Source organism: Cicer arietinum, chromosome 5 (assembly GCF_000331145.2).
Source record: "Cicer arietinum cultivar CDC Frontier isolate Library 1 chromosome 5, Cicar.CDCFrontier_v2.0, whole genome shotgun sequence".
Classification (NCBI taxonomy): Eukaryota; Viridiplantae; Streptophyta; class Magnoliopsida; order Fabales; family Fabaceae; genus Cicer; species Cicer arietinum.
The window spans coordinates 69,341,153-69,365,904 of record NC_021164.2 but is presented as its reverse complement, the minus strand read 5'-3'; the positions used below and the strand labels follow the sequence as shown (position 1 = coordinate 69,365,904).

The 24,752-nt window shown below is 32.1% G+C and overlaps 4 protein-coding genes across 9 annotated transcripts; 3 read left to right on the top strand and 1 right to left on the bottom strand.

Moving 5' to 3' along the window:
• The first annotated feature begins 60 nt into the window (after positions 1 to 60).
• On the top strand, positions 61 to 4,131 carry LOC101514699 (UDP-xylose transporter 3-like). The gene is made up of 8 exons (XM_004502793.4): positions 61 to 372; positions 501 to 642; positions 1,734 to 1,918; positions 2,004 to 2,071; positions 2,384 to 2,516; positions 3,090 to 3,251; positions 3,351 to 3,623; positions 3,721 to 4,131. The coding sequence occupies exons 2-8, from the start codon at positions 522 to 524 to the stop codon at positions 3,826 to 3,828; spliced, it is 1,050 nt and encodes a 349-aa protein (XP_004502850.1). The 5' UTR covers positions 61 to 372; positions 501 to 521; the 3' UTR covers positions 3,829 to 4,131.
• Positions 4,132 to 5,779: 1,648 nt separating this feature from the next.
• LOC101514373 (superoxide dismutase [Mn], mitochondrial) lies at positions 5,780 to 9,894 on the top strand. Its single transcript, XM_004502792.4, has 6 exons — positions 5,780 to 6,193; positions 6,678 to 6,724; positions 6,799 to 6,924; positions 7,053 to 7,109; positions 8,462 to 8,539; positions 9,400 to 9,894. Exons 1-6 carry the CDS (start codon positions 5,875 to 5,877, stop codon positions 9,490 to 9,492), a joined length of 720 nt encoding a protein of 239 aa, XP_004502849.1. The 5' UTR covers positions 5,780 to 5,874; the 3' UTR covers positions 9,493 to 9,894.
• Positions 9,895 to 11,377: 1,483 nt separating this feature from the next.
• Positions 11,378 to 13,314, top strand: LOC101514047 (small ribosomal subunit protein eS26x). The gene is made up of 4 exons (XM_004502791.4): positions 11,378 to 11,530; positions 11,613 to 11,790; positions 11,960 to 12,093; positions 13,051 to 13,314. The coding sequence occupies exons 1-4, from the start codon at positions 11,528 to 11,530 to the stop codon at positions 13,126 to 13,128; spliced, it is 393 nt and encodes a 130-aa protein (XP_004502848.1). The 5' UTR covers positions 11,378 to 11,527; the 3' UTR covers positions 13,129 to 13,314.
• Positions 13,315 to 16,440: 3,126 nt separating this feature from the next.
• Positions 16,441 to 24,673, bottom strand: LOC101513710 (uncharacterized). 6 transcript variants are annotated; one of them, XM_027334530.2, is made up of 9 exons: positions 24,532 to 24,673; positions 21,549 to 21,779; positions 20,332 to 20,508; positions 19,807 to 19,899; positions 18,678 to 18,860; positions 18,476 to 18,578; positions 18,198 to 18,377; positions 17,378 to 17,853; positions 16,441 to 17,282 (listed from the first exon to the last, which is right to left on the bottom strand). In XM_027334530.2, exons 2-9 carry the CDS (start codon positions 21,750 to 21,752, stop codon positions 16,842 to 16,844), a joined length of 1,857 nt encoding a protein of 618 aa, XP_027190331.1. In that variant the 5' UTR covers positions 21,753 to 21,779; positions 24,532 to 24,673; the 3' UTR covers positions 16,441 to 16,841. The 6 variants fall into 6 exon arrangements, with proteins under 6 accessions (XP_027190331.1, XP_012571880.1, XP_012571878.1 ...); XM_012716426.3 differs by lacking the exon at positions 24,532 to 24,673 and adding an exon at positions 22,013 to 22,586; XM_012716424.3 differs by lacking the exon at positions 24,532 to 24,673 and adding an exon at positions 22,053 to 22,586.
• Between the last annotated feature and the right edge of the window lie 79 nt (positions 24,674 to 24,752).

Genomic DNA, 24,752 nt, shown 5'->3' with positions numbered 1-24,752 from the left:
GTGTATTTGTAGTGGTATCTAGCTTTTCGTTTTAAAAAAATTATTTGGTCGATCACGGTTGCAGTTGATGTAAACAACACAAGCGCGTACATAAATAGTGTAGTAGCACTTCCCAAACCTTTCTCTTCTATTCTTTTCTCTTCTCCAATGCATCACAATGCTCTTGTTCACACCAACCATGGTTTTTAACAACATTCCTAAACCCAAACCCAAACTCAAATAAATAATAATCAATCTCTACCTCCCTTTTCCAATTCCCCTGCTTCTTCACTTGATTCGATCTAAATCTCTCCCAAATCACAAACCCCCGCTTTCACTCATTTCTCTTCAATTTAATTTTCCCCATAAATCCCGCTACCTGCTTCTCTCTCGGTAAACTTCTGATTCTCTTTTCTGGATTTCGTTTTTTTGCTGTTTCTGATGTTCAATGTATGCTATGTTTTTGATTCACTTTCTCCCTTTTTTGTTTTTGTAATTGGGTAACTTTTTGAGTTGTTTAGGTATTTGAGCAAAACACAAAGATGGGTGAAGGAGAACGTTTTCAGCTGGGGACTGTCGGCGCTTTGACTCTTTCTGTCATCTCTTCGGTCTCCATTGTTATTTGCAATAAGGCACTCATGAGCTCACTTCATTTCATTTTTGGTAACTTTTCCTTTTTTTGTTTAAAATAATTTTTATTACTTCTATGTTCTAAATATTAGCATCAATAGAGCTTTGTTTTTTATGATTTGATTTGTTTTCAGAATTTAATTAATGTTTTTAAATCTAAACTACAACTCTTGCATATTTTGTTGGAACTTCGATGTTGCTTGCTTCAGTGTACTTGCTGCTATGCTGCCTTATTATGTGAAGCTTTTTGCCTTCTGCTATACTAGTATTTTCCATGTGGTATACTAGTTCGCCGGTTCATATTACTTGATAAGTCTGACACTGTTGAAAGGTTGCCCTTGACTCTGTATGTACAGTTACAATTAAGTGTTATATATCATTAACATTTAATATGAAAGGAAGGCGTTAAATCGGATGATAAACCAATGATATAGGCAAAATACTCATTTAGGGTGTGCTTGGTTGTTTAGGTGGACTTTTTGGAATGGAAGTTACACTAACTTGCTTGGTGAGTTGGTTCATCGTAAACACGAGAAGGTGGAAAATGAAATGAAATGTACTTCATTTTTCACTCTTGTTCAACAATCTTTTTCCACCAACTCAACCTATCACATCAGTAGTAAAACTAGAAGTATTAGTTGGATTTGTCGAATTTTACAATTTTGCATTTGGTTTTATGTTTGGAGTGTAGTTTCCTAGATACTCTTCGTGGGAATGTGATTCAATCAGTCAATTTGTTGGCGTCCCTTCTTTTTCTGAATTAAATATTGGCACTTTGGAAGTATAGATTATTGTCGTATTCGTTAACCGTTACCAAATCAAGGATTATGTCCTCCTTCCCAAAATTGACCCTGCAATTGAATAATGGGAATAATATATAAGTTGCCTCTTAAAGAATATTATTATTGATTCAATTTTTAGTAGTGCCTGAACATTATAATTCTTTAACATTGTTCACTAATTCATTTGCCAGTTTTTAGACTACTCATGAAAGAGGTAAACTTATCACCTCATGAATATGCTGATGGTTTGGGTTATTTCTCTTTTATATGAAAATTTGAGCTTTCTCTTTTAAATTCAGTGTATTGCCTGGGATTACATGTTAAAATAGTCCTTTCATGCAGCTACAACTTTGACAAGCTGGCATCTACTTGTCACATTTTGTTCTCTTCATTTGGCACTCAAAATGAGATTCTTTGAGCACAAGCCTTTTGAGCAGAAAGCCGTAATTGGATTTGGGATTTTAAATGGAATCTCAATTGGGCTTTTAAATTTGAGCCTGGGGTTCAATTCTGTCGGCTTCTATCAAGTAAGGATGTCTGTTATGGTTCTGTTTTTCTCACGCGCTGATCGGATTATTGTTGACTTTGAACGTCTCTTATATTTGTATTCAGATGACTAAGCTTGCAATCATTCCTTGTACTGTACTGTTGGAGACCCTCTTTCTCGGGAAGAAATTCAGGTTTTACTTTAGCTCTCTCTGTACTATGATTTTTACGACTGTTTGTCGCTATATACTTAAATATCTTAACAGTAAAGTATGCATCAGTCAATAATTGCCTATTAACCTACCTTTTTTTGCCACTTTTCTTTCTTGTTCTTGATTTTTCCACTTCCTCCCTGGCTCATTCTTTTGACTTGAAGTATCATGTTATCCGGTGGTCGTGCACTCTTGCTCATTATTAATGTCTAAGCATAGCTGCCTTTGATAGTTTTTTTCCATTTATTGTAATTTGTAAACTATATTAATTGTTCCTTTTCATTGTCATTGCAGTAAAAGAATTCAATTTTCCCTATCTATCCTCCTTCTCGGTGTTGGGATTGCAACAGTCACAGATTTGCAGTTGAATGCTCTGGGATCTTGCTTATCTCTGCTGGCAGTGATTACAACATGTGTTGCTCAGATTGTATCCTTAAAAACAATTAGTTTCGCCTAAATTTTGTATCAGTACTATAAGTTTTGTGATACATTGAATAGAACTATATATCATGAAACTCAAGTTTTGAACCTATTTCTCTGTGCACTATTTCTTCACCAATAAGATGGTTTTTGATGATATAGTCCGCTAACTATATAAGGAAGAAACTTAGCTGATAGAAAAGAAACCTGGTTTTTGTTCTTTTTCCTTTATTTATATATATTTTTGGCTTATAGAAAAAATATAAGGAATGAAACTTCATGCATTTGCCTTTGGACACTTGAGACGATAACCTGTTCTAAGGTTCATGAAATGCACAAAGGTTTAACATGCAGAATATCCCTACCCTCTCATTTTAACCTGCAAGCTTCTTGCTCTCACTCTGCTTGTCTTTGAGCAGTGCCACTTTTCTATCTAGAGACTCTCATTTTTGTCAATTAGGAGAAATATATCTCCTTATTGCACTTGAAAGGTTTACAAAAAATGGTTGACTGATAATTTTTCATGGTTAATCAGCTTTTTATTTATTTTTATATATTGTCCTTAACTAGCCGCTTTCAGATGACAAACACTATCCAGAAGAAGTTTAAGGTTTCTTCCACCCAGCTTCTATATCAATCATGTCCATATCAAGCAGCAACCCTCTTAATCTCTGGTCCGTATCTTGATAAACTTTTGACCGACCAAAATGTATTTGGTTTCAAGTACACAACACAAGTGACGGTAAGAGTTAAAAAATATTCTTTAGCTTCCTCCTCTTTTTTATTCACGCAGACACTCTTATAGTTTTTCGTGTCTTCATTATTTCTTTCTGTTTTACAGGTTTTCATAGTTCTTTCCTGTCTCATCTCAATTTCTGTCAATTTTAGTACATTTCTTGTAATTGGAAAGACATCTCCAGTCACCTATCAGGTTCTTGGACACCTGAAGACATGCCTTGTGTTGGCATTTGGTTATACTTTGCTCCAAGACCCATTCAGCTGGAGAAACATAATGGGTATTTTGTTGGCCATGGTTGGGATGATCCTATATTCTTACTATTGTAATCTTGAGAATCAGCAAAAAGCTGTTGAAGCTGCGGCGCAAGCATCCCAGGTTAGTTTTACTCAACTGACTTTATGAGCCTCGTGTCTTTGCACTATCATTTACTACAAGAACATTCTGTGACATTGTTTTGTAAAAATATTTTCAGGCAAGAGAAGGTGAATCTGATCCCCTCATTAATATGGAAAAAGGAAGTGGTGGTGTGACTGATAGTGTTGGACATAAGTCCCCTGTATGGAGCAAAGACAAAGACTAGTATGCTTATGAGCTTTGTTAAACCATTGTCAAGAAGCAGTTATAGTTTTTATAGAGGGTTAAAACCCATAAACCATATGGAATTAGGAAGTGCTTCCAAATGCGTCGACTCTCTTACTCTTGCATTTTGTGAATCGTTTGCCAACTATTGAATATTGATGTTAGGGAGAAGAGCAATTATATGGTCATGTTGCAATTCTCTTGGCCACAAATATGGCTCACAGTAGCTGACAGGTCTTGGTGATGTTTTCACATCATGTTATTACATTCATAATTTTATATACATATCCAAACTTTTTTCTCTTGTTTCTGCTTCTTCTCTTGGTATTAGTTACATCTTGGCTTGATTGTGTGATCCTATCTTTTCCTGTACATTCACTCCTCCGCATCATATTTTTTTCTCTCAAAACAACTCTATCGAGACATTTATTTCTGGAATGTATACTTTTTCTGAACTTATTTTGCTTTCCGAGAGTTTGACTATGGACCGATGGTATAGTCTAGAAGTTTTTTTTGAAGAAGCATATAGTACCTTCTTTGGACATTTTTCAACTCAAAGATGGTAACCTTTTACTACTATGAGTTGAGCCCATTTGTTCATCATCAATGTGAAGCCTCAAAAGGCTCAACACTACTCATAAACCTTCATCGTGATCGAGTTTATACCCTTATTGTAATATAGGTATGTCATATTATACTTGATAAAGCTTGTATTGTTCCTGTTGTGTTGAGGCTAACAAATTGTGTCAATCCAATTCATGTATTAAGTTCAACCAATTGTTACTCGACCTCAAAGAGTTGACCATAATCATTAGGGTATGAGTTAAGTTTTATCATCAAATCAATTGACCAAACTCTCAAACTCCTTACCAATAACAAGTAACGTCACAACACATTGAACACATTTGTCTATGTACATCAACGCTGCATTCAATATATTTGTTTATGGAAATGGTATATATATAACAAAAGAGGGTTACATATATGATGGAACAACCTCATGTTTAAGAAAATAGTAATTTTTGTTATTCATCTCATATTTAGTGTACACCATTTGATATTCCAATAAAATATTTAAAATATAAAAGTAACTTTATTTATTATTTAAAATTATAAAAACTATTTATTTATAAATCAATAATATGTGATGGAAGACGGTCGACTACTGTGAAGTCGTTGGAGTTCTACTATCGATCATTGTAGAACGTCATAATTCCGTTTCCGATTGATCACTGTCAACTACCACCAATAATAGGGTGTCAAATTAATGTACTTATATATGATGCATATCTATAAATCTATTATGAGAAAAAATTGAGTTGAAGTGTTATCATAAAGTGTATAAAGCACTTGCTTCTAGAATAGGTGAATATTAATTCTACATTTATTTATAATATTAAAAAATATAATATTTTGAGTCATCCAATTTGAAAAGAAATAGATAGTCTATATCCATTGTACTTATAAACTTATATACCCTTTGTCTTTATGTTTCTTCTTTTTGGATAATAATTTTTTATATTTACTCTTTATTTAGAGGAGAACTAACACCAAATGATAATGGTTTTATAAAGTTTGAGCTGTTAACTATAAACAAAATACTTCCTCGCTCTAAAAAGTTTTCATATTCTCTCATGTTTACACAAATTGATAAAATATTATTATAAATAATTTTATTAAATTATTTTAATTTTCATAAATACAAAATTAAGAATATTATTATAGAATAAAATATAAATAAAAAAATTAATTAAAAAATTAATTTTGTTGATCTAATTTTGAATTAAATATATTAAATTTTTAATTTTTAATTATTATTTTTATTTATATTTTATTTAAGAAAAATAATAAATTACTCTAAAAAAATAATTGTTCAATTTAATTTATTTCAAAGTTTACTTTTTTAGGAGTAACCATTATCATCATATTTTAATGAAATTTCCGATAAAATATTTCATTTATAGAGTCCACTCACCACCATCAGCGAATCATCTAATCCTCCACTCCAGTGTTGTTTGAGAACCTACATTGTCAATCATCTTTCACCATGGCCATTCGAACCCTATTCACTAGAAAAACCCTAACCTCTATTCTCCGCAATGATCCAAACCCAATTGTTGCAGGCATAGCAGCATCAACTCAATCCCGTGACTTGCATGTCTTCACGCTACCCGATCTCGCTTACGACTATGGCGCGTTGGAGCCTGTCATCAGCGGCGAAATCATGCAGCTCCATCATCAAAAACATCACCAGACTTACGTTACCAATTATAACAAAGCTCTCGAACAGCTTCACGATGCCGTCGGTAAAGCCGATTCATCAACCACCGTTAAGCTTCAGAATGCCATCAAGTTCAACGGCGGAGGTTAGTTTCCCCCTTTTTTTTTCTTCTTCATTCTCTGGTTATTTGTTAATTGAAATAAAATTTGATTCACGAATAGTTAATTGCAGCTTTATTTTTAGGTTATTCTGAATGATACGTTAGTTCACTTTTTTGTTGATAATAGCTGATATGTACTATAGAAGTAGTTGATTGAAATTTGCTCCACTCACATTCTTGTGATGTCAGTTGAATTGAAAGTGATTTTTGAAAGCAACTTATTGTGTTATAGGTTTGATTCATACGCTTTATTGTTTTGTATTTTTTTGTATTTTTTTGTATTATTAGTATTATTGCCGTCATGCTTGTAATCAGAAGGGGGTTTCACTTTCACAATTACCTTTTGAGGGAAATTTTGCCTGGTTTTAAAATGAACCAAACAAACTTTTCAGAGTAGCATGGAAATATTTTCCATGATTTATATATGGCTTAGTTTATTTCTTATATGATTAATGACTATTTCCTGCAGGTCACATCAACCATTCTATTTTCTGGAAAAACCTGGCTCCTGTTCGTGTAAGTTTGTGCTATGATGAAACCATTTTGTTTTCAGTGGTTATTTTATCTCTTATACTTCACACCTTGTGCAGGAAGGAGGTGGTGAACCACCAAGGGATTCTCTGGGATGGGCCATTGACACTCATTTTGGCTCTTTAGAAGCATTGATACAAAAGATTAATGCAGAAGGTGCAGCCCTTCAAGGGTCAGGATGGGTGGTGAGTTTTGTGGATTCTGAAATTTCCAGCGTGTATTCTATTGTATTGTATTGTATTACTAGAGCTCAATGCCTATTTTTATTTGAAGTGCCATGTTTTGTTTTAACCAATTTGTATTGCATTGCCAGTGGCTTGGTCTTGACAAAGAATTGAAGAGGCTTGTGGTTGAAACCACTGCAAACCAGGTAAACTGCCTCTCTTCCCCTTCCACCTCCAACAAACATCCTCCTTTTTCTCTAGACGCTTAGAGGCAAATAGATCAGCCATAGCTCATTTAAGAAAAATGGTAGTAAATTTAAAATTAAAGTCATTTCCTTGTTTTTGTTTTGCTACAAATTCCGGCATTTTCCAGCTAAATTAATATTTCTGTTGTATCTTATTTCACACCATTCTAGATCCTTTGACCATATATTTCTACTATCATCAGTTGATGTTAATTACATTAAATCGACGAGATCATATGTCGCTTATCCTTGGATTTCTTGTTAACTCTTCTGATTTCTCAAAAGAATGGGAAAAGCTCTAAATAATGCTCAATTATATATTAATATATCTCCACAATCTGGGTTTGAGTTTTGAGACTTTGATCTTATTTATAGTCATAATTATAAATTCAATCCCTATAGTTTTGCTCTTTGTCTTGAATTTTCTATACTTTTTCATAATTGTGTTTGGGGCATTACATTCATTTCTAAAGATGTATAGTCAAGTCTCTAGCCTAGCACCATAAATTATTTCACCTCCATCTAAAGATTGTGTTTCGGGTGGAGAAGATGTATGTTATGAATATCAAACAGTTTGTAGCTGTGTATACCAATAAAGTTTATGTATCTCGCCACAATTTATTTTGGCTTCCTTTTTACATTGAACTTCTTTTAGTTTTATCTTTGAGACAACACTCCTCCTTCTATGAGTTCTTGAATCTGTGTCTTTTTCATTTTATTTTTTTATGATCCAACTCTTTAGCTGCTACTCTTTCTTATTCTAGACCCATTCCTCAAATAACCAACAGGCCTCAAGTGATCACGTTCTCTCTGGCTCTATTTAACCACTATATCTCTGAATCCGTTGCTGATTTATAGTGGAAGGGTGCTGAAACTATCTGATATTTTTCTTTCTTTTTTTTTTCTTACATGTGATAAAAGTTGTTTTAGCCATGTCAGTTCAATTTTATGTTATAAGGGCTATTAATTACAAGGACTTGATTACAATTTTTTTAAATTCTAGGACTCAATTCAATCTCAGAAGAAAAATGGTGTAGGCACCCATTTTAAATTTAGTGACATTGTTAGGAATGACCAAATGAATATATAACTAAACATTTTCCATGTGCAATCTTCTTCACATCTGGACTCTGAAATGTGGAGGCTACCATGTTGACGACATTTAGGTTATTAAAAAATTGGTACTTGTTAACAAATTTTCCCTTCCCTCGTGCTCATTATTTTGAACTTCTGTAAATAATGTTTATCCTCAGCATACAAATCATTTCTGGTTCATGTATTTATAGATGTAATTTTGAACATTTTATTTGCAGGACCCACTGGTTACTAAAGGACCAAGTTTGGTTCCATTGCTTGGTATAGATGTTTGGGAACATGCCTACTACTTACAGGTAAAATTTTGGACTTGGCAGTTCATTTTTAACAGCATAATTGCTGTTGTGATATAATATCATAGTTTATTTTCTCAGTGTGTTGATTATGACTTACGAGATTCCATAAAATATTGACTACTCTTTCCATTGGCACGTTCTTCTCAGTGTTATTTTCCATTTTTTCCAATCTCTCTCTATCTCTCTCTCTCTTCATACACCTGCAGCCTAACATTTCAATTTACCTCACTCTTCTTCAGCCTGTTATTTTTTCTTGCATTAACATGTGTTAGGGATCTATTGAAACCTAAACAAACATAGACCCATATAATATGAATACATACAAACATGGTATCTAAAGTGAACAAACTAACGACAATGAACTAAATTTGCCTTTTACACGGGGTTTCAATAGAACGAATACTATCTGGATTCTTGAGACATAGTAAAACCAAGACCACATGAATTCTGACAAAAACTTTAAAGGGGTAGAATATTTATTTCAACAAAGTAGATGCTGTGAACATCTTCATCATGAAACTTGACATTCAAATATTTTTCCACCACTTTTTAAATTTTATTTGCATCGTGATATTCCTGACCGTGATTGTGAAAATATCTTGCTTTATGAACTTAGTGTAAAGTGTTAACCCAAACAATAAATAAAGAGGCACAGATCAAAGGATGGCATAATGCCCTCGTCGGTTTCAGAGGTTTATGATTAAATTCCAGTAATTTTTGAATAGTAGAAGTGGAAAAAATTGCAAAAATTGCTCATATTTTACTTAAAGTGGTTCTAATTCTAAATTGCAAAGATTCCTAGAGGTACACTGGATTTCTTAGGATTTTCTTATGTATGCTGTTGTTTTTTTTTATTGCAGTACAAGAATGTTAGACCAGACTATTTGAAGAACATTTGGAAAGTTATTAACTGGAAATACGCCAGTGAAGTGTATGAGAAAGAGAGCTCTTAGTCTAAAGTGCTGCTTGGTGTGGAACTTGGGACAACAGGTTTGCAGCGCGGTTAGAGATGGAATAAAATGATGTGAAGTAATAGTTAAGATCTTCCTTTGGGTGTTGGTCATTTTCTAAGAAGTAACAGTTCATGTACTTGACTTTAGAACCTTGAGCGCAATGTGGCTGCATTCCTTGTAGTAAAATACCTGAGATGGTCATATGCCGTATGGATTTTCTGATATTCGGATAAGTTACTGTTTTTTTTCTTCTTCTTGGATGTAATACCTTTGTTCCAATAAGAGTCTCTTGCGTGAAATTCTGGCTCTCTAACTAAGCTTCTTTTGTGGGAAGAACAAGTAGGAGTTATCAGTGCATGTTTGAATGGAATTGTTTATATGAAAGTAAAGTTTTTTCTATTATGCCTTGGAAAAACTTATTGATTTGATAAAAATAAACATAGTTAATGAACAGGTCTGAAGTTTGAAAAAAAAGCTTGTTCAACTTATGATTTGAAAAAGAACCTGCCTTATAAAAAGGCATTGAGCTGTCTTCAATTTCATGACTTAGCAACCGTTTGTAAGACCCTAATTTCATCCTGAAGCCAATAATAACATTCAGCAACCTAGGTCGCAGATATGGTATATATCTAGATCTATTATTGCCTTTGAACTTTGATAGGTTTTACTTGGGTAAGATTTCCCAAAACAAATAGATGTGAATTATTATAGCTTTTGGATATGATAAAGACACATTTTAAAAAGTAGCACGGTGTTATTATAAAAAGTTGCAGGGTGAAAACCGGAAAACAAAACAAACCCTAGCTAATACCTGTCATATATAAAGAGAGCAAGAATTATGAGCACAATCTCAAATAAAAATGTTTGGCCACAAGCACCTAAATAAATAAACTAGAAGAAAAATAATTTAGTGAAATCATTAAATCATTTTCTTTTAATTTTTATTTATTTATGTGTGTTGTTTAAATGTTGTGCTTATATAAATATTTCTCTATATATAAATGGATAAATTGATCTTTTAGTTCTTTTAACTTATTTGATGGTTTTATTTTTGTCTTCTTACTATTTTTCGCTCCATTTTAAACCTTTAACTATGCTTCTATTATCTAAGGAAATCATCAAATTCATTAAGTAAAGTTAAAAATGGTTGTGGATTTTGATCTTGATTACTAATAAGTTATGTTGGTATTTGAATAATTAATTTAGAAAATTACAAGACATTTTCATATATCAAAAATTGTAAATTAGGACAAAAAGAGGAAAAAAATTGTTTTTCACTCTAGGTCCTTTAATTTATTTTTTGTTTTATTTTACTTCCACGTCTTCTACCCTCAATGACACGTTAGCAACAATTAATTTTTTTTTGCAAAAATTAACCGAAAAGATCAATTTGACTAATAAAAGTATAATTAAAATACTAAAATAAAATAAAAAAATAATTAAGAGATCAAAATGAAATCATAAAATAAGCTAAGTGACTAAAAGAGTAATTTAGTTTATATAAATAAACTCGACACAACTCTATATCTACAAAATGTAACCCTAAGGTGCACAATGGGAGATATGCCTACAACATAGCTATGATAAATCCAAATTAGATCAGAATTTTTTAAATAGATAATCAATAATTTTTAGAAGCATATTTTAACTAAAAATCAAACTAAAAATTATAAAAAATATACTTTAGACCTATTAGGTCAGTCTACTTAAGTGAATATAAATAATATTTATTATTATTATTAAATTTTATATTAAATTATAAAATTATCAATTTTCTACTAATTTAATTATATTGTCCTACATTAATTTTTAATATATTTAATAAAATATAATTGAATTATAATTGTAAAACATCTTGATAAATTCTAAAAAAGTATTTAGTTTCACTGTCCCTATTACTATTAAAAAAAAAAAAACAAATTTACTAGTTACACTTACACATATATCCCAAAATATGAAATAGGTTTAAGTAGGCGTTCGGCTCTACCCTAATCTCACTCCTAACGTCTGCGGCGGACTCCAAGTTTCTGCAACAATGGTTTCTATCTCAATCTCAATCCAATTCTCTCGACATTTTGTATCTTCCAATTCCTTTACTCACACTTCAATTTTTGTTTCAGACTTTCAAACGTAGGAACGGAGGTCGCAACAAACATGGCCGTGGTCATGTCAAATTCATCCGATGCTCCAATTGTGGAAAATGCTGCCCTAAGGATAAAGCAATCAAGCGTTTTCTCGTCAGGAACATTGTCGAACAGGCTGCAGTTAGAGATGTTCAGGAAGCTTGTGTTTATGATCGTATTGTCCTTTACTCTTTTTTATTTTTTATTTTAATTTATTGATCAAAATGTCATATTTATGTTAATTTATGTGATTCATTACATTTTTTGTTGTTGTAATTATTGAAATTAAAATAGCATGTCTATTGTTGTTTAAATTTATTGATTGTGTTTTTTGTAATTTGTAGAATACACTCTTCCTAAGCTGTATGTGAAGATGCAGTATTGTGTTTCCTGTGCCATTCACTCTCATGTTGTGAGAGTCAGATCTCGTACTGATAGGAGGAAGCGTGAGCCTCCACAGCGTTTCATTAGGCGCAGGGTAATTCTTTTGTTCTTTATTGTTTCTCTTTATTTTTTAGTTTTTGTCAAAAGGGTTTAATAAGTTTGTGGTTACGTTAATTTGGTTCATAAACAAAAGCTTGTTTTTTTTTTTATTGTAATAATTAGTAGAGTTTTACAATTTTTCTTGAAATCTTGTGTGGAGAGAGGTTTATGACAATGCAAAGAACTCAGATTTGACCCCACTCTTATTGAAATTGTCTGTTTCGTTTTTGGATTTGGTTTTTATAAAGAGTGCTATCAAATGGGGTGAAACAGTGTTATGTTATAGCCAAATTGTGAATGATAGTGGTGCCAAGGCGTTTCATGGCAGAAACAGCTGTTTAAAATAGCAGAATTTGACCTTCCAATATGCATATTGATTACACTATGTAGTTGATTACTTGATTTAGATATTTGAAAAATGTTTAGCTATCCTTTTGTAAACTGTTGTTAGTGTCAGTTTCTTTTCAAGTTTTTTGAAGGTTGTAGTCATTTGTAAATTTGATTTTGAAGGCCAGTAATCAAATAGGAGAGCCGTCTTCCTCTGCCACAACCCATCTATTACTTTTCTTCTTCAAAATATCCCAATTTTAATTTCATATTTTGATTAGCCTTTCTTTCAGTTAAAGATGGGAATTATTGCTTTTGAGTAAGAAGCAGTCAGTTAACAAACATTCAGTTTACCCTGTGATGATGTGTTAAAATTGCGTGAATAATACACATTGTTTCTGTGGCTATAAATTGTTGATACCAGTACCTGTTTTTCTTTTATGATTCTAAATTGTTCCATGTTTCTCTTTTGGAGATGTGTTATATTTGTACAAAGACTTTTAATTCTGTGGTTATGAAATTGTTGGAAGTGGTTGATCAGTAGCTACTTTTCTTTTATAATTCGTAAGTATGGTATATATTTCAGTTAGTGGTGTCTAATTGGTTTATTTGATTCTTTTTCAAGGATGATGCACCTCGTCCTGGCCAGCCTGGTCAAGCTCCTCGTCCCGCTGGAGCTCCAGCTCCTGCAGCCCGTACCTAGAAGCAAATCTCAAGATTTTCTTTTGTTGGATCCGTTCTATATCATGAACCTAATTTGATTTGCTTTTTTCAGATTCCAGTTTTGTGTAGAACAATAACTATCATATAATTGTTTGCTTAATTTCTTTGGTAATAACTAAATTTTGGATCATTTTAATCTGATGATTTATTTCAGTGGACCTTGATATATTATAATTGTCTTGAATGTGTATATGAGTAGGGTGATAGCATGAACTCTTGTTATATTGGAAAACCGTGGAGGTTAGGTATGCTTACTTGGAAGTATAAAAACCATCACAAGCTTTTACCTTAAATAAATGTAGTGTGTTTGTCTGAAGTTGGAAAAATTATTTTTAGTATTGTTTTAAGATATATTAAGATTTCTATCATCTTCCCTGGAATTTTATACCTCCGAAGACCATTTGAAGCAAGGCATACCTTGCCTCTCCTTGCTTTACTGTCGTTCCAAACATAACCCAAGGCCATATGGGGCAGATTTGTTTGAACCAGATTGAAAGGACATTATTTGCTAAAAGTTATTCTACTGTCATTAAGGTTTTCTTAAGATAAATGATGGGTCTGTGACGTAGCACTTTAACCTGATTGTTACTTTATCATTTGGTGGGCAGACCACAAAGCTTGTTCGATTTTTGTAGTTAGCACTTTCATTATGCAGAGGCAATTCTAACAAAATTGACTGCAAATAGTGACTAATCATTTGGCATAATTTTTTTTAACATGAAATTGTTTGCTGAGGCAGCTGCATCTTTATATTTTGTATTGATGGCCCTGTTTTTTTGAAGTTAATGTCATAGGATGTAAGTGTACCTATTTTTTATAGAGTCTGTCTATACAATCTGAACAAAGGAAAGACACAAAACCAGTCACTTGATAATAACTACTGGCTCTGTTTATCGCAGTATTGTTCCTTTCTTTGTGCGGAATGCTTCTTCTCTTGCTTCTCAAGTTTAAAGGATTTCTTCCAGTCCTTCTGCCTTGTCAACTTTGTCACAACTTTGGCTTCAAAAGCGTCTTTACCGCATTTCTCTCAGCCTCGTTTTACGTTTATTTTGTTCTTGTTTCAATTTTCACCATCTTTCCATTTTATGTTTGTGTGTGTACTCTGTATTTTGGACACTTGAAATCAGGTTTATTTCGTGTGACTATAATGTCTTCACTCAACAATACTTGTTGGATACAAAGAAAAAAATGAGATTGGTATTATGCAATTTTCACATATTAATCTTCAATTTCTATGCCAAATACTTATTTTCATACTCAACTCCAACATCAAATATAAATGTCGGGAATATTATTAATAAAAAGTTTGAGTTTGAATAATGCATATATGAATGACTTCAATGTGTGTTAATTTAAAGTTTGATTTTGTTGCTTTTCATATACTACTAAGAAATGAAATATAAAAAAAAAAAAATTCAAAAGTTGACGTATTTGGTTTTAGTTTTAAACTAGATACTTTTCATTTGTCATTTTTGTTTATATTTCATTTCAGGAGTATAGCTTTGAATTAAGGAACATGTGTTTCTCATCGAACATCTTATGCATTAGTAAATAAACTTTTATATATGCGAATGCAGAGCGCGAAATAACTACTGAAATATTATTACTCACATCTATATCCACTTAATTTCTTTAGCCGATATTGAATCTTTACCTTTGTTTTCAATACTTTTTTGATAACCCAACACAAACCAATGGTTAAACCTTTGAGGACATATTCACTCAATTTTATTTATTTGTGTTTGTACTTATATTCATAATGTGGATTTTAATACATCCCATTATTTGAGAGTTAATACTCAATGAATTTGGATCTAATGGATTATCAATATGACACACAGTCATATTGTGATGTCTTTGTAGCAAATGGGTTATGTATTATGACACCATTATATATAGCCATTAATCAACTATCAATAATAGATTATGGTGATTTGTTGAATTATATATATCACCGATTAACTGAAACAACTCAACAATTATATATCACCATTAATGAATTAATCCACCACATACAACCAAGGGAAACATTATGCTTGCCTTAGGTTACCTTTATTAGTTACAAATATAGTTAGTTAAATTAAGTATCATATGAAAAACACTTAAAAGAATGCACAAGTTTTGTCCTTTAAAATACTACGAAATGCTATGTAACATATGAAGGATTTAATTCTCATAGGTATGAGTAATTGATGTTTTAAGCGATAATCATGTCACGGGTTCAAAATTTGAAAGTGATTTTTTAACAACTTATTTATATTGTGTGTACAAGATACAGATTAAAGTTTCAAAATTAGTGCAAAATCAATAATTTGAACTGTGCTTCGATTGCACTATACTTCATACATAAATATATTTTTTATATTTACACATTGGTTAATTCGTTTTACCCCTTCCATAAAATTTTGTGAAGCTCCACCGAGTTTGAAACATGACTGGTTCATGTCGAGGTGCAATATTGATTATTTACCTTGTGACTATGTTTCTTACTTTTCCATTCACATATTCGAGCCTGCCATACCTTCCCAAACAATATAAATATATGTTTTTTTTAGTTGGTCGCTTATGTGTTGTCATAGTATTAAAGTATAGTTACAATCTTATTTCAATCATTTTTAGTTAGAAATTTTTAAAATTTTACTATAAATTTTATTATTGATCATATAAAGAACAAAATAATAAATTTTTATATTTAGATTAAAAAAATTTCATATTTAATTTCAAAAATCTTAATATGTATCTTAATCGAATTCTATATGGTTTATTGAAATCAAAACCCTTAAGAATTACATTAGTTTGAGTTTATTGAAAAAATTGAGAGAATTTTGAATTTCAGTTTTATTGATTTTAAATTTAGAACATCAGTATAAACATTTAGAAACAAAAAAGACAAACTTGAAAAAAATAAATAAAAGACTAACTTATTACTAAAAAAAAAAATAAATGATTAATTTGTTATTTTCGTATAATTTAAGGATCGCGAATTTTTTTTTTATTTTAGAGCCTGTCAAGAACTATTTTTGACCGAATTTCATATTTTAAATGGTTAGATTGTACTAAGTCTACGTGGTTTCTCTGGACTACCATTTTGGGTATCAAGTCTTTTTTAATTGATTGTACCTAAAGGTGACCAAGTTTGACATAATGTAAGAAGTATATAATGTATGTGACTCAAGCATTGAAAAATTACTATTGAAAGAAAAAAATATCCTAACACCCTAGCAACCAAAAGCAAGTGTTTCTTATTGAAAGACAGACTTTAGGTTGTCAAAGAGAAATATTAACACAGGTCTGAAGTAAAATGTTCACATTATTGTATCACATACATTATAATTTATTGTCCTGTAAAAAAAAAAAAGAAATAATGTACAACTTCACTGGACTTTAGAAGGAGAAAGGATATGCTACTGTTCCAAGAGAAATGGTAAACTCTTCCTGCAGAAGAGGAGAGCAAGGGGAATAAAGCTGAAAGGCATAGCAAGACTTGTAAATATCCCTACCAACTACTTATTCCCACATAGTATATCTACCACTAGCAACCAATTCTAGTTTCGCCGAAATTTACATCTGAAAAAAAAGGATAAATTGACTATTATCTTCAAGTTGGTAAAGTCAGAGAAGAACCTGCAGTAAAAAGCACCACATTAGATGTTATCATCAATATCCTACAAAATGCCTATAGGTTAGATGCTATCAATCCATCTTCTCTTCGATCTGCATAGATTTCTCTTTCCCCTTCACTGCGAGACTTGAAACAACTGGTGTAGCACCTTGAGAGAATGAAACGCCAGAATCCTCTTTCCTATCCTTTGTTCCCAAACTCATTTCTGTCATTGATCGCGATATACTGTAAGTTCCAAACTCAATAATTAGTTGATCAGATGAGGAATTCTTGTCCCGCTCAGATTCTTGGGATGCTGACGATTCGGTGTTACCAACGCTTGGAAGAAGAGGAAAATCTTCCTTCAAGAGCTCAAAGGACTTGGAATTATTATCATTTATGTCTGTCACAGGAGGATCCTCTTCTACTTGCTTTCCCTCAAACGATTTCGGCGATGCATTATTATTATTCACTTGACCAACTCTCCTTGGCTTGGTCCCTCTTGCACGGACATTCCAGTAGGTACTATGAGTCTGAGTCAGAAACATCAAAACATTGTGAAAATGATATAATTAATGAGTTATCATCATAATAATATAAATGAAGTTAGAAAACAAAATCCATTTACCATGTCAGGTATGTATGTGCCTGTTCCTCGGGATTTCCCTATTTCTTCAAGGCCATAAGTTGCTTGAGGAGGATTTGGATGAAAGATTGGCTGTCTTGGGACATATAAATCAGTACCCCTATGATAATACATATACCAGTTTTGTTGTAGTGCAAGCATATCAGCATCGAATAGTGTTGATGGGGAATTCAGTTGACCAATGGGCGGCATAGCATAGTTACGATACAACTGAACATATTGTAATCCACCATAGTAACTGTCACAATCTCCCACGAGGACAGGCTCTTCAAATCTTCCAGTACCAAATGCAGGAACAGGAACATCAATATCTGGCCTTTGTCCTTTTCCATTTCTGTTTAAGGTGTTCATGAAAAACATCTCAAGCGCTGCACCCATGTTTTGTCCTGGAAGTGTAAGGATCTCCTTAAGCTTTCGAGCACCAAAGGCAAGAGCGAATCTAATTCGATGTAAATTGCCTGCAGGCAGAAGGTAAAAAAAAAAAAATTGACAAATTAGTGTAAGTGAAAGTGAAGTATTCCTTTTAAAAACGTAACCATTACAAATTTCCAATTTTTTACAACATTAATTTCTGTGACTTTTCAATATCATACAAAAAACATTTAAGCCATCACAGGAGCACATATCAAATATAAAATGTCTGTACGGATATTGGAGGAAGCCCTGATGCATTGGTCTCTAGCATGCAACATTCTAGTGAGCTTAAAGATGTTTTCACAATAAAGTATGAAGTTGGCATTCAAGCAATATACCAATAAAAATATTCATTGTAATCAATTGATGCTTTAATAGGCGAAATTACCTCTGCTGACACTGCGGCCTAGGTTGTTGTCGTTTTTTAGAGGATCCAAAATGTTCAGGTGCTTGGGCAGAAATTGCAGGGTAAAAGGCTCAGACGCCTTTGGAACAGAGCACATATCCCTGTAATTTTTCAGAAGCTCTTTACTGAGCAAGAATCCAACTCGATCAGATTCTGGTTTCTCTGCGACAAGCAGTATTTGTATCAAAAACTGAAGATTGAGAATAAAACAATCCCATCAAATCATTAATACATCCAATTATGCAACCAATAACACTTACCAACAATTTCTGGAAGAGAGGATAAGGCTTGTGGACCATCTACAGTGACATAATTTTTCTCCCAATCAAATGTGCTGTAGTAGTCCAAAAATCTGTACAGCACCTGCTAGTAGCAACAGTCATGTGGTTTTATTTTTTATGTAGATGTAAATACAAATGCTGAAAGGGTTCAAAGAATATATTAATGGAAGACTTAACTCACCTCTAGAGGACCGCGCACTGTTGAATGAAAACAATTGATAATATATAAAACTAATATTTCCACTGCATATGTTGAGAGCAGGCCATGGTGTGCGCCAAGAATTCTGCTCTCATAATAGCACCATGCTTTGACCAAGATAATACTGCGTTTGAAGATGTGGTTTTTCCCGACAAGTTGGTCAACCTGAGAATTTATTTTTAAATGAAAAAAAGTTTAGCAAAGCCTGAATAGGAGCAGGATTTAAAAAAAAAAATCAATTTTTGTGTCTGTCTGTGGGAGAGGGAGGGAGAGAGAATGGATAACAAGATTTAACAAGAAAATGCACGGAAAAAGTGTTAGGAACCCAAGAATTGGATTCCAATGATTTAGAGGAAAAACACTAATATTTAGAAAAAAAATAAGAAATAATAGGAGAGAATCTCTCCAAGAAAATGATACACAAAAACGGAGACGCTCCTACAATGGTTTACACCAACTCAATTTCTAAAATTGCTAAAAGATATTTTCATGAGGGATGAAACCTTTATTTATAGGTTCCATGTACACTTAGGATAAGAAAGGGAAAGGATCGCTAACTACCTACTAACAAACACAAGAATCTAACTACAAATAACAAACTCAACCAATTAACTAATTCTCCTTTACCTAATTCCTAACAGAAAGTGAATATAAAGAGGCTAAATAAACAATTAACTTAATGTTGAGTTGAGAGCACTAAAAATCAACTTGACTGAACAGAGGCACGCAAATTAAATAGATGGTATTCTCTATATGATCTTTATGGACCCCATAAACAGAGGTAGGCCAAGTAGTAGAAATAGTAGAAAGGGAAGGGGAAGCAAAATTAAATATATAATATATAAAAATATTAAGGGAAAATGAGTCAAAAATGTCAACAAGAAAGCTAAATGGAGGAAAATGAATATATATAAATTTGATGTAAATGACAGTTCTAACATGACATACAATTTCATCTATTTACTACTTAATCAAACCACACATTAATTGTAACTCAGTAACCAAGTTTCAGCTTTAAATAAACTGTACATACTAACAGTAGTGAATTTTAAACTTATAGATTTTATGCACATGGTATATTGAACTCAGAAAGCGAAATAACAAGATTTACCTGCTCCAGAAAGCGCAGAGCATAGAGTCCAGCCATCTGATTGAAAGAGATGTCAACTGCTAAATTTTTCACGGTGCATTTCACAACCCCTACCTGTGGCAACAATTACAGCCTTGATCTTTAATAACACACAAACATTAGCATTAGCGTTAATAATTCGAAAATGGACTGCTGATGTATGCATTGGAGCCTATCTTATCGGATTGAAGTAACTTTCGCAGAGTTGCCAGCTCCTTTGATTTTTTCTACTAATTTTCCTTTCAAACTCAACAGCAGCATGATCTACAGTGACTATTCAGAATGTTATAGAGAAGTGGATATATTTAAGATTCTTCTGATTGCAATGATAAGGGAAAACAAGAAATATATTGTTGATGCTAGACAGCTAGGTAAATATATAAAACTTACTGACCAAAAAAAGCATATGAAAAACCTTAAAGACAATTTCAGTGTAGATAAATGAAGATTCTAAGAAATCAGAATTCGATAAATACAACAGCTTAAATAGAAATTTTGTTTCTATACCTGTGCACGTATATGTTGTACGTCTTTTACTTCGTATTCAAGTTCCTCTCCACTTCCAAGTAGATTGCATACTGCTTGTGCCAAATCATCCTCTACACTTTCATGACTGAGAACTGTCAAGTCAATATCTCCATCTGGAAGATAGGTTTTTAGCGGGACTGATCCAAACACAAATACCTGTAGTTGGCCCACAAAAGGAAAAATTTTCATTTACCAACACCAATGTAATGGTATACACATAATGAAACCATGTAAAGGTATACACATAATGAAACCAATTTGTTGTCGGCATCTAAAAGCTTTTGAAATTTTAAGGTACAAAACATCAATAGATTTGGTATGGAGGCAAGTGCTATTTCAAAATACTGTCAAATTCTTCAAATCAAGAAATGTTCACCAGCGTAAACAACTAGTTGTGAAATTCACCTCAATTTTATCCAATTCAAGCATTTTTAACTTAGTTATCAAGAGACAGAGTTAAAAATCATACGTGCTAAAGGCCAAGAAAATATGTAAATATTATCAAGTTTTACACCTATCTAAGGTATGGGGAGGGAGGTGGTGGGGGCTTCGGGTTTGAAATCTTTTGAATTCCAGCTACAAATTTTAGGCTAGCATGGGGAAATATTTGCTGGCATACTTCTGATACCATGAAGTATCACATCATATGAATTGGAAAAGAGTTTTATTTTCTGGTCAAGGTATGAGGAAGTATATGGTGTAAAGGAGTTGGCAGGGGGATGAGTCTGCGTGGGCAGTAAAGTTAAGGTAGAAGCATAGAAGGGACAACAACATGGTTGTAAAATCATATTAAGGTAGTAAAATAAGTAAAATGACTTCTAAAGGTAGTAAAATCATGCTTGTATCAGTGTTGTCAAGTTGCGTCTATGGCGGTACTAAAGCGCTATTGAGTAGCGGAATTTGGACTAATTATTATTGTTCCGCAATATGCTATTTAGTACAAAGTGTTGTCAAATAGCGACTACAGCACAATAGTATAGAGGAATTTCAAAATCCATAACTTTATGTGATCTGCGATTGACAACAATGGCTTGTATCAAAACAGCTTCTAAAGGAAGGAAACACATAAGAAAGGGAAAAGAAGTTTCAACCAATCAATTTAAAACAGCAATCAGAGCAGAAAACACCCAACCATACACATCCCACTCCTACAATCGAAGGTTACAAGTATAAAATCTTAATTAAAATATTCTAACCTCTCCCCCATAGTAACCTCCAATCAGCCTCTGTACAAATTCAATAATATCCTTTCTGTTCACCTCAGAAACAACATTAGGTTGAACTAAACACAGTATTTCCTGGGCCCTCTCTTCAGCCATCAACCAAAGCTCCTCATCCATTGCTAACAGTTGTAGGTTAGGCGAGAAGGACGGTAACAACCTTTCCTGTATATCAGCCATTGCTGCTAAAATCAGAACTCAGATGTCCTGCAAATAAAACCAAAATAATAAATCCAAGATAGCCCTACAAATGCAACACAGTGGGTGGACTTGCTACAAAATGTTGAAAAGTAATGAAGCACATACACAGACATTGAACACACATTTGCACACAGACAATAATTTGAGAAAATAAAAATGATTGAATATAATCAGATGTGTCAATGTCGGATCTTAATGGACATCACACCAACCCAACCCATGTGGAACACTAGACACACCTTTAATTTGAAGTGCAGAGCTACATAGATAAAAGCATACCCAAAAAATAGATATGAAATGGGTTTGTTCACAACTTGAGTGAGGTTGTGAGGGGTCCATTTCAAGGATAGGTTTTACCTAGAACAACCACACTTGATTTGTACTAGAGCATGTTGAGATGAGTTCACATTACGTTCTCACCAGTCTACCAGAGACACGTTCTTTATTGATGAGAGTACATTGCTAGGGGAATGATAGTTAAATTCACGATTTGAATCGTGAAATCGTACAATTTTGATATTGTACTTTCCTTCAACGATTAAGAGTATATACACAGAATCAGATTTTGGTGGAATATCCGCTTCGTATGATCTACAATTTATGAATCGTTACTGCGATTCCGGTAGCGGTGGTGCAACGGCAGAAGGCAGTGCGGCGCTCGTGCTAGGGATGGGGAAAAAGACCCTTCAAACGTGCGGGTCATCAGACGACCCGTTTCCAATTTTCGGGTTATAAGACGACCCGTTTCCAATTTTCGGGTTATAAGACGACCCGTTTACATTCCGCGGGTTAGAAGAAGCCCATTCAGAAAATGGTTTTTTTTCTCTTTGAAAAATAGGGATTGGGATTGTCTGATGTAAACGCGGATAAGTTAAAGTGCCTTTAGCTGCATGCCTGGCGTCAGATAAATCAAGCATTTTAAAAGAAGCCACGTGGATGCAACACGACACCAGGAGAGAGGAGCGTTTACTTCATCACGACTCCTAGTTAAGTTTTTTCGATCAACGAGATGGCCAGATGGCAAAATATTTTGACGTTGTTAAATCCGCATTAACTGCAAATAACTCCTACTATTACTAATACAGATAAAATATTGAGGTTGTCAAACCCGCATCAGCAACAGAAGTTAAAATTAGACCTTGAATTAATTAAAAGATATTTTTATTTTACCCACATATCAGACGATTTAATTACGAATCTTATATTTAATAATATCTTTGACATAAAATTTAATTTTCAGTTTATATTTAAACTTAAAGTTATTTATCAAATTATTTTATTTATTTTAAATTATACAGCATAAAAAGTAATTTTAATTTAAATAATTTCAGTTGAAATAATAAAAATAAAATTGACAAAAAAATATAAGCAATAAATTATAAACTCAAAAATTCCTTAAATAATTTATAAAAAAAATACTATTAATTGTAACTTTAAAATAAACATGTTATTAAATAGATTTTATAGTTTATAGACTCTGTTTGTTAAAAATTAAGTTATAGTTCATAACTCTTGAGTTAAAATGAAGTTGTCGATGAAATTAATGATTCAATTAATCTAAAGATATAAAAAATATTTTTAATTAAAAATAAACTTTATGGATTAAAAATTAAAATATTTTAAAATTTATTGATTTGATACATTTTTATTTATTTAGGTAGTTTAATTGTTACAAATAAAAATAAATAAATTATTTACTATAAAATATTAATTATTATAAAATTTAAATTATTTATAAATAGTAAAAAATAATTATTTATTAATCTGGTATATTTTTATTTATTTACCTATTTTATTTATTTACCTATTTTATTTAGTTACCTATTTTATTTATTTTAAATTAGTAATCATAAATTATTTATCTTAAAATATTATTTATTAAAATTATTTTAAATTATATAAATTATAAAAATAAAAATTAATTTAGTTACAATAACAAGGATAAAAATTGGAGAAAAATTATATAGATTTATAAACAAACTGAATCAATTTATTAAAAACTTTATAAGCTATAAGTAAATAACTTTTATCAAACACATCAAACACTTTCTATAGTTTATAGGCTATAAACTATAAATTTGCTTTTCTTTTTTTGCCAAACAAATAAATAAATTATAATCTAACTTATTTGCATTCTCAAATAGATCCTAAGTCTATTCTCAAATAGTTTGTTGTTGATGGGAGAGTTTATTGGCGGTGGAATAAACAATGTGCAACATGAGAAAATCTCTAATGAGAAAATCTCTAATGCACGAGTGGTTTATTTAATTTGACTAATTTTACACGAGGTTTTTTATAAAATAATTTGACTCGATTATCATAGTTATAATTTTATAAATTAGTCTAAAAATTTGACAATCACAGATTATATATTGAGAGACACTATAAGTTATAAAATTATTCTGGAGATTTATATTGTATAAAAAGTCTAAACCAATTCACTTAAAGAATTTCACAGCTAACTGTGCAAATCTATAAAAATTTAACTTTAAACTGAATTTAAATGTTTGCTACATAAACTAATTAACAAGTGAACGAGTTTTTAACCAGAAACCCTAACCCCAAATCAAATTGAATTTTTCAAATAAGAAATCAATTCAATCATCCAAACAACCGAAGAAGAAAAAAAAGCAAACTATGTTGATCATAGATAATTTTTGAAAATTAATAAAAAAAAACACAAACTTATAGATCTCATTTAAAGTCCATAATTAACACAAGTTGGTATAAACAATGAATAAAGAGTGTATGAATTTACCTCAAAAAAAAGGTAAAGCTTTGTCTTAAGATGCAATGCAACTTGATCCGAAGTTCATCACCAAAAAGAATGAAGAAGGAAGAAATCAAATTAAAACCCTAGACAGAGAAACTCCTCAATTGATTCAGTAGCCCACACATTACTATCAAGGTTTATATCTGGTAATTCTCATAACTTTCCTTCCTTCTTATATGATCCCAAAAAGGAACAAAATAATAAAG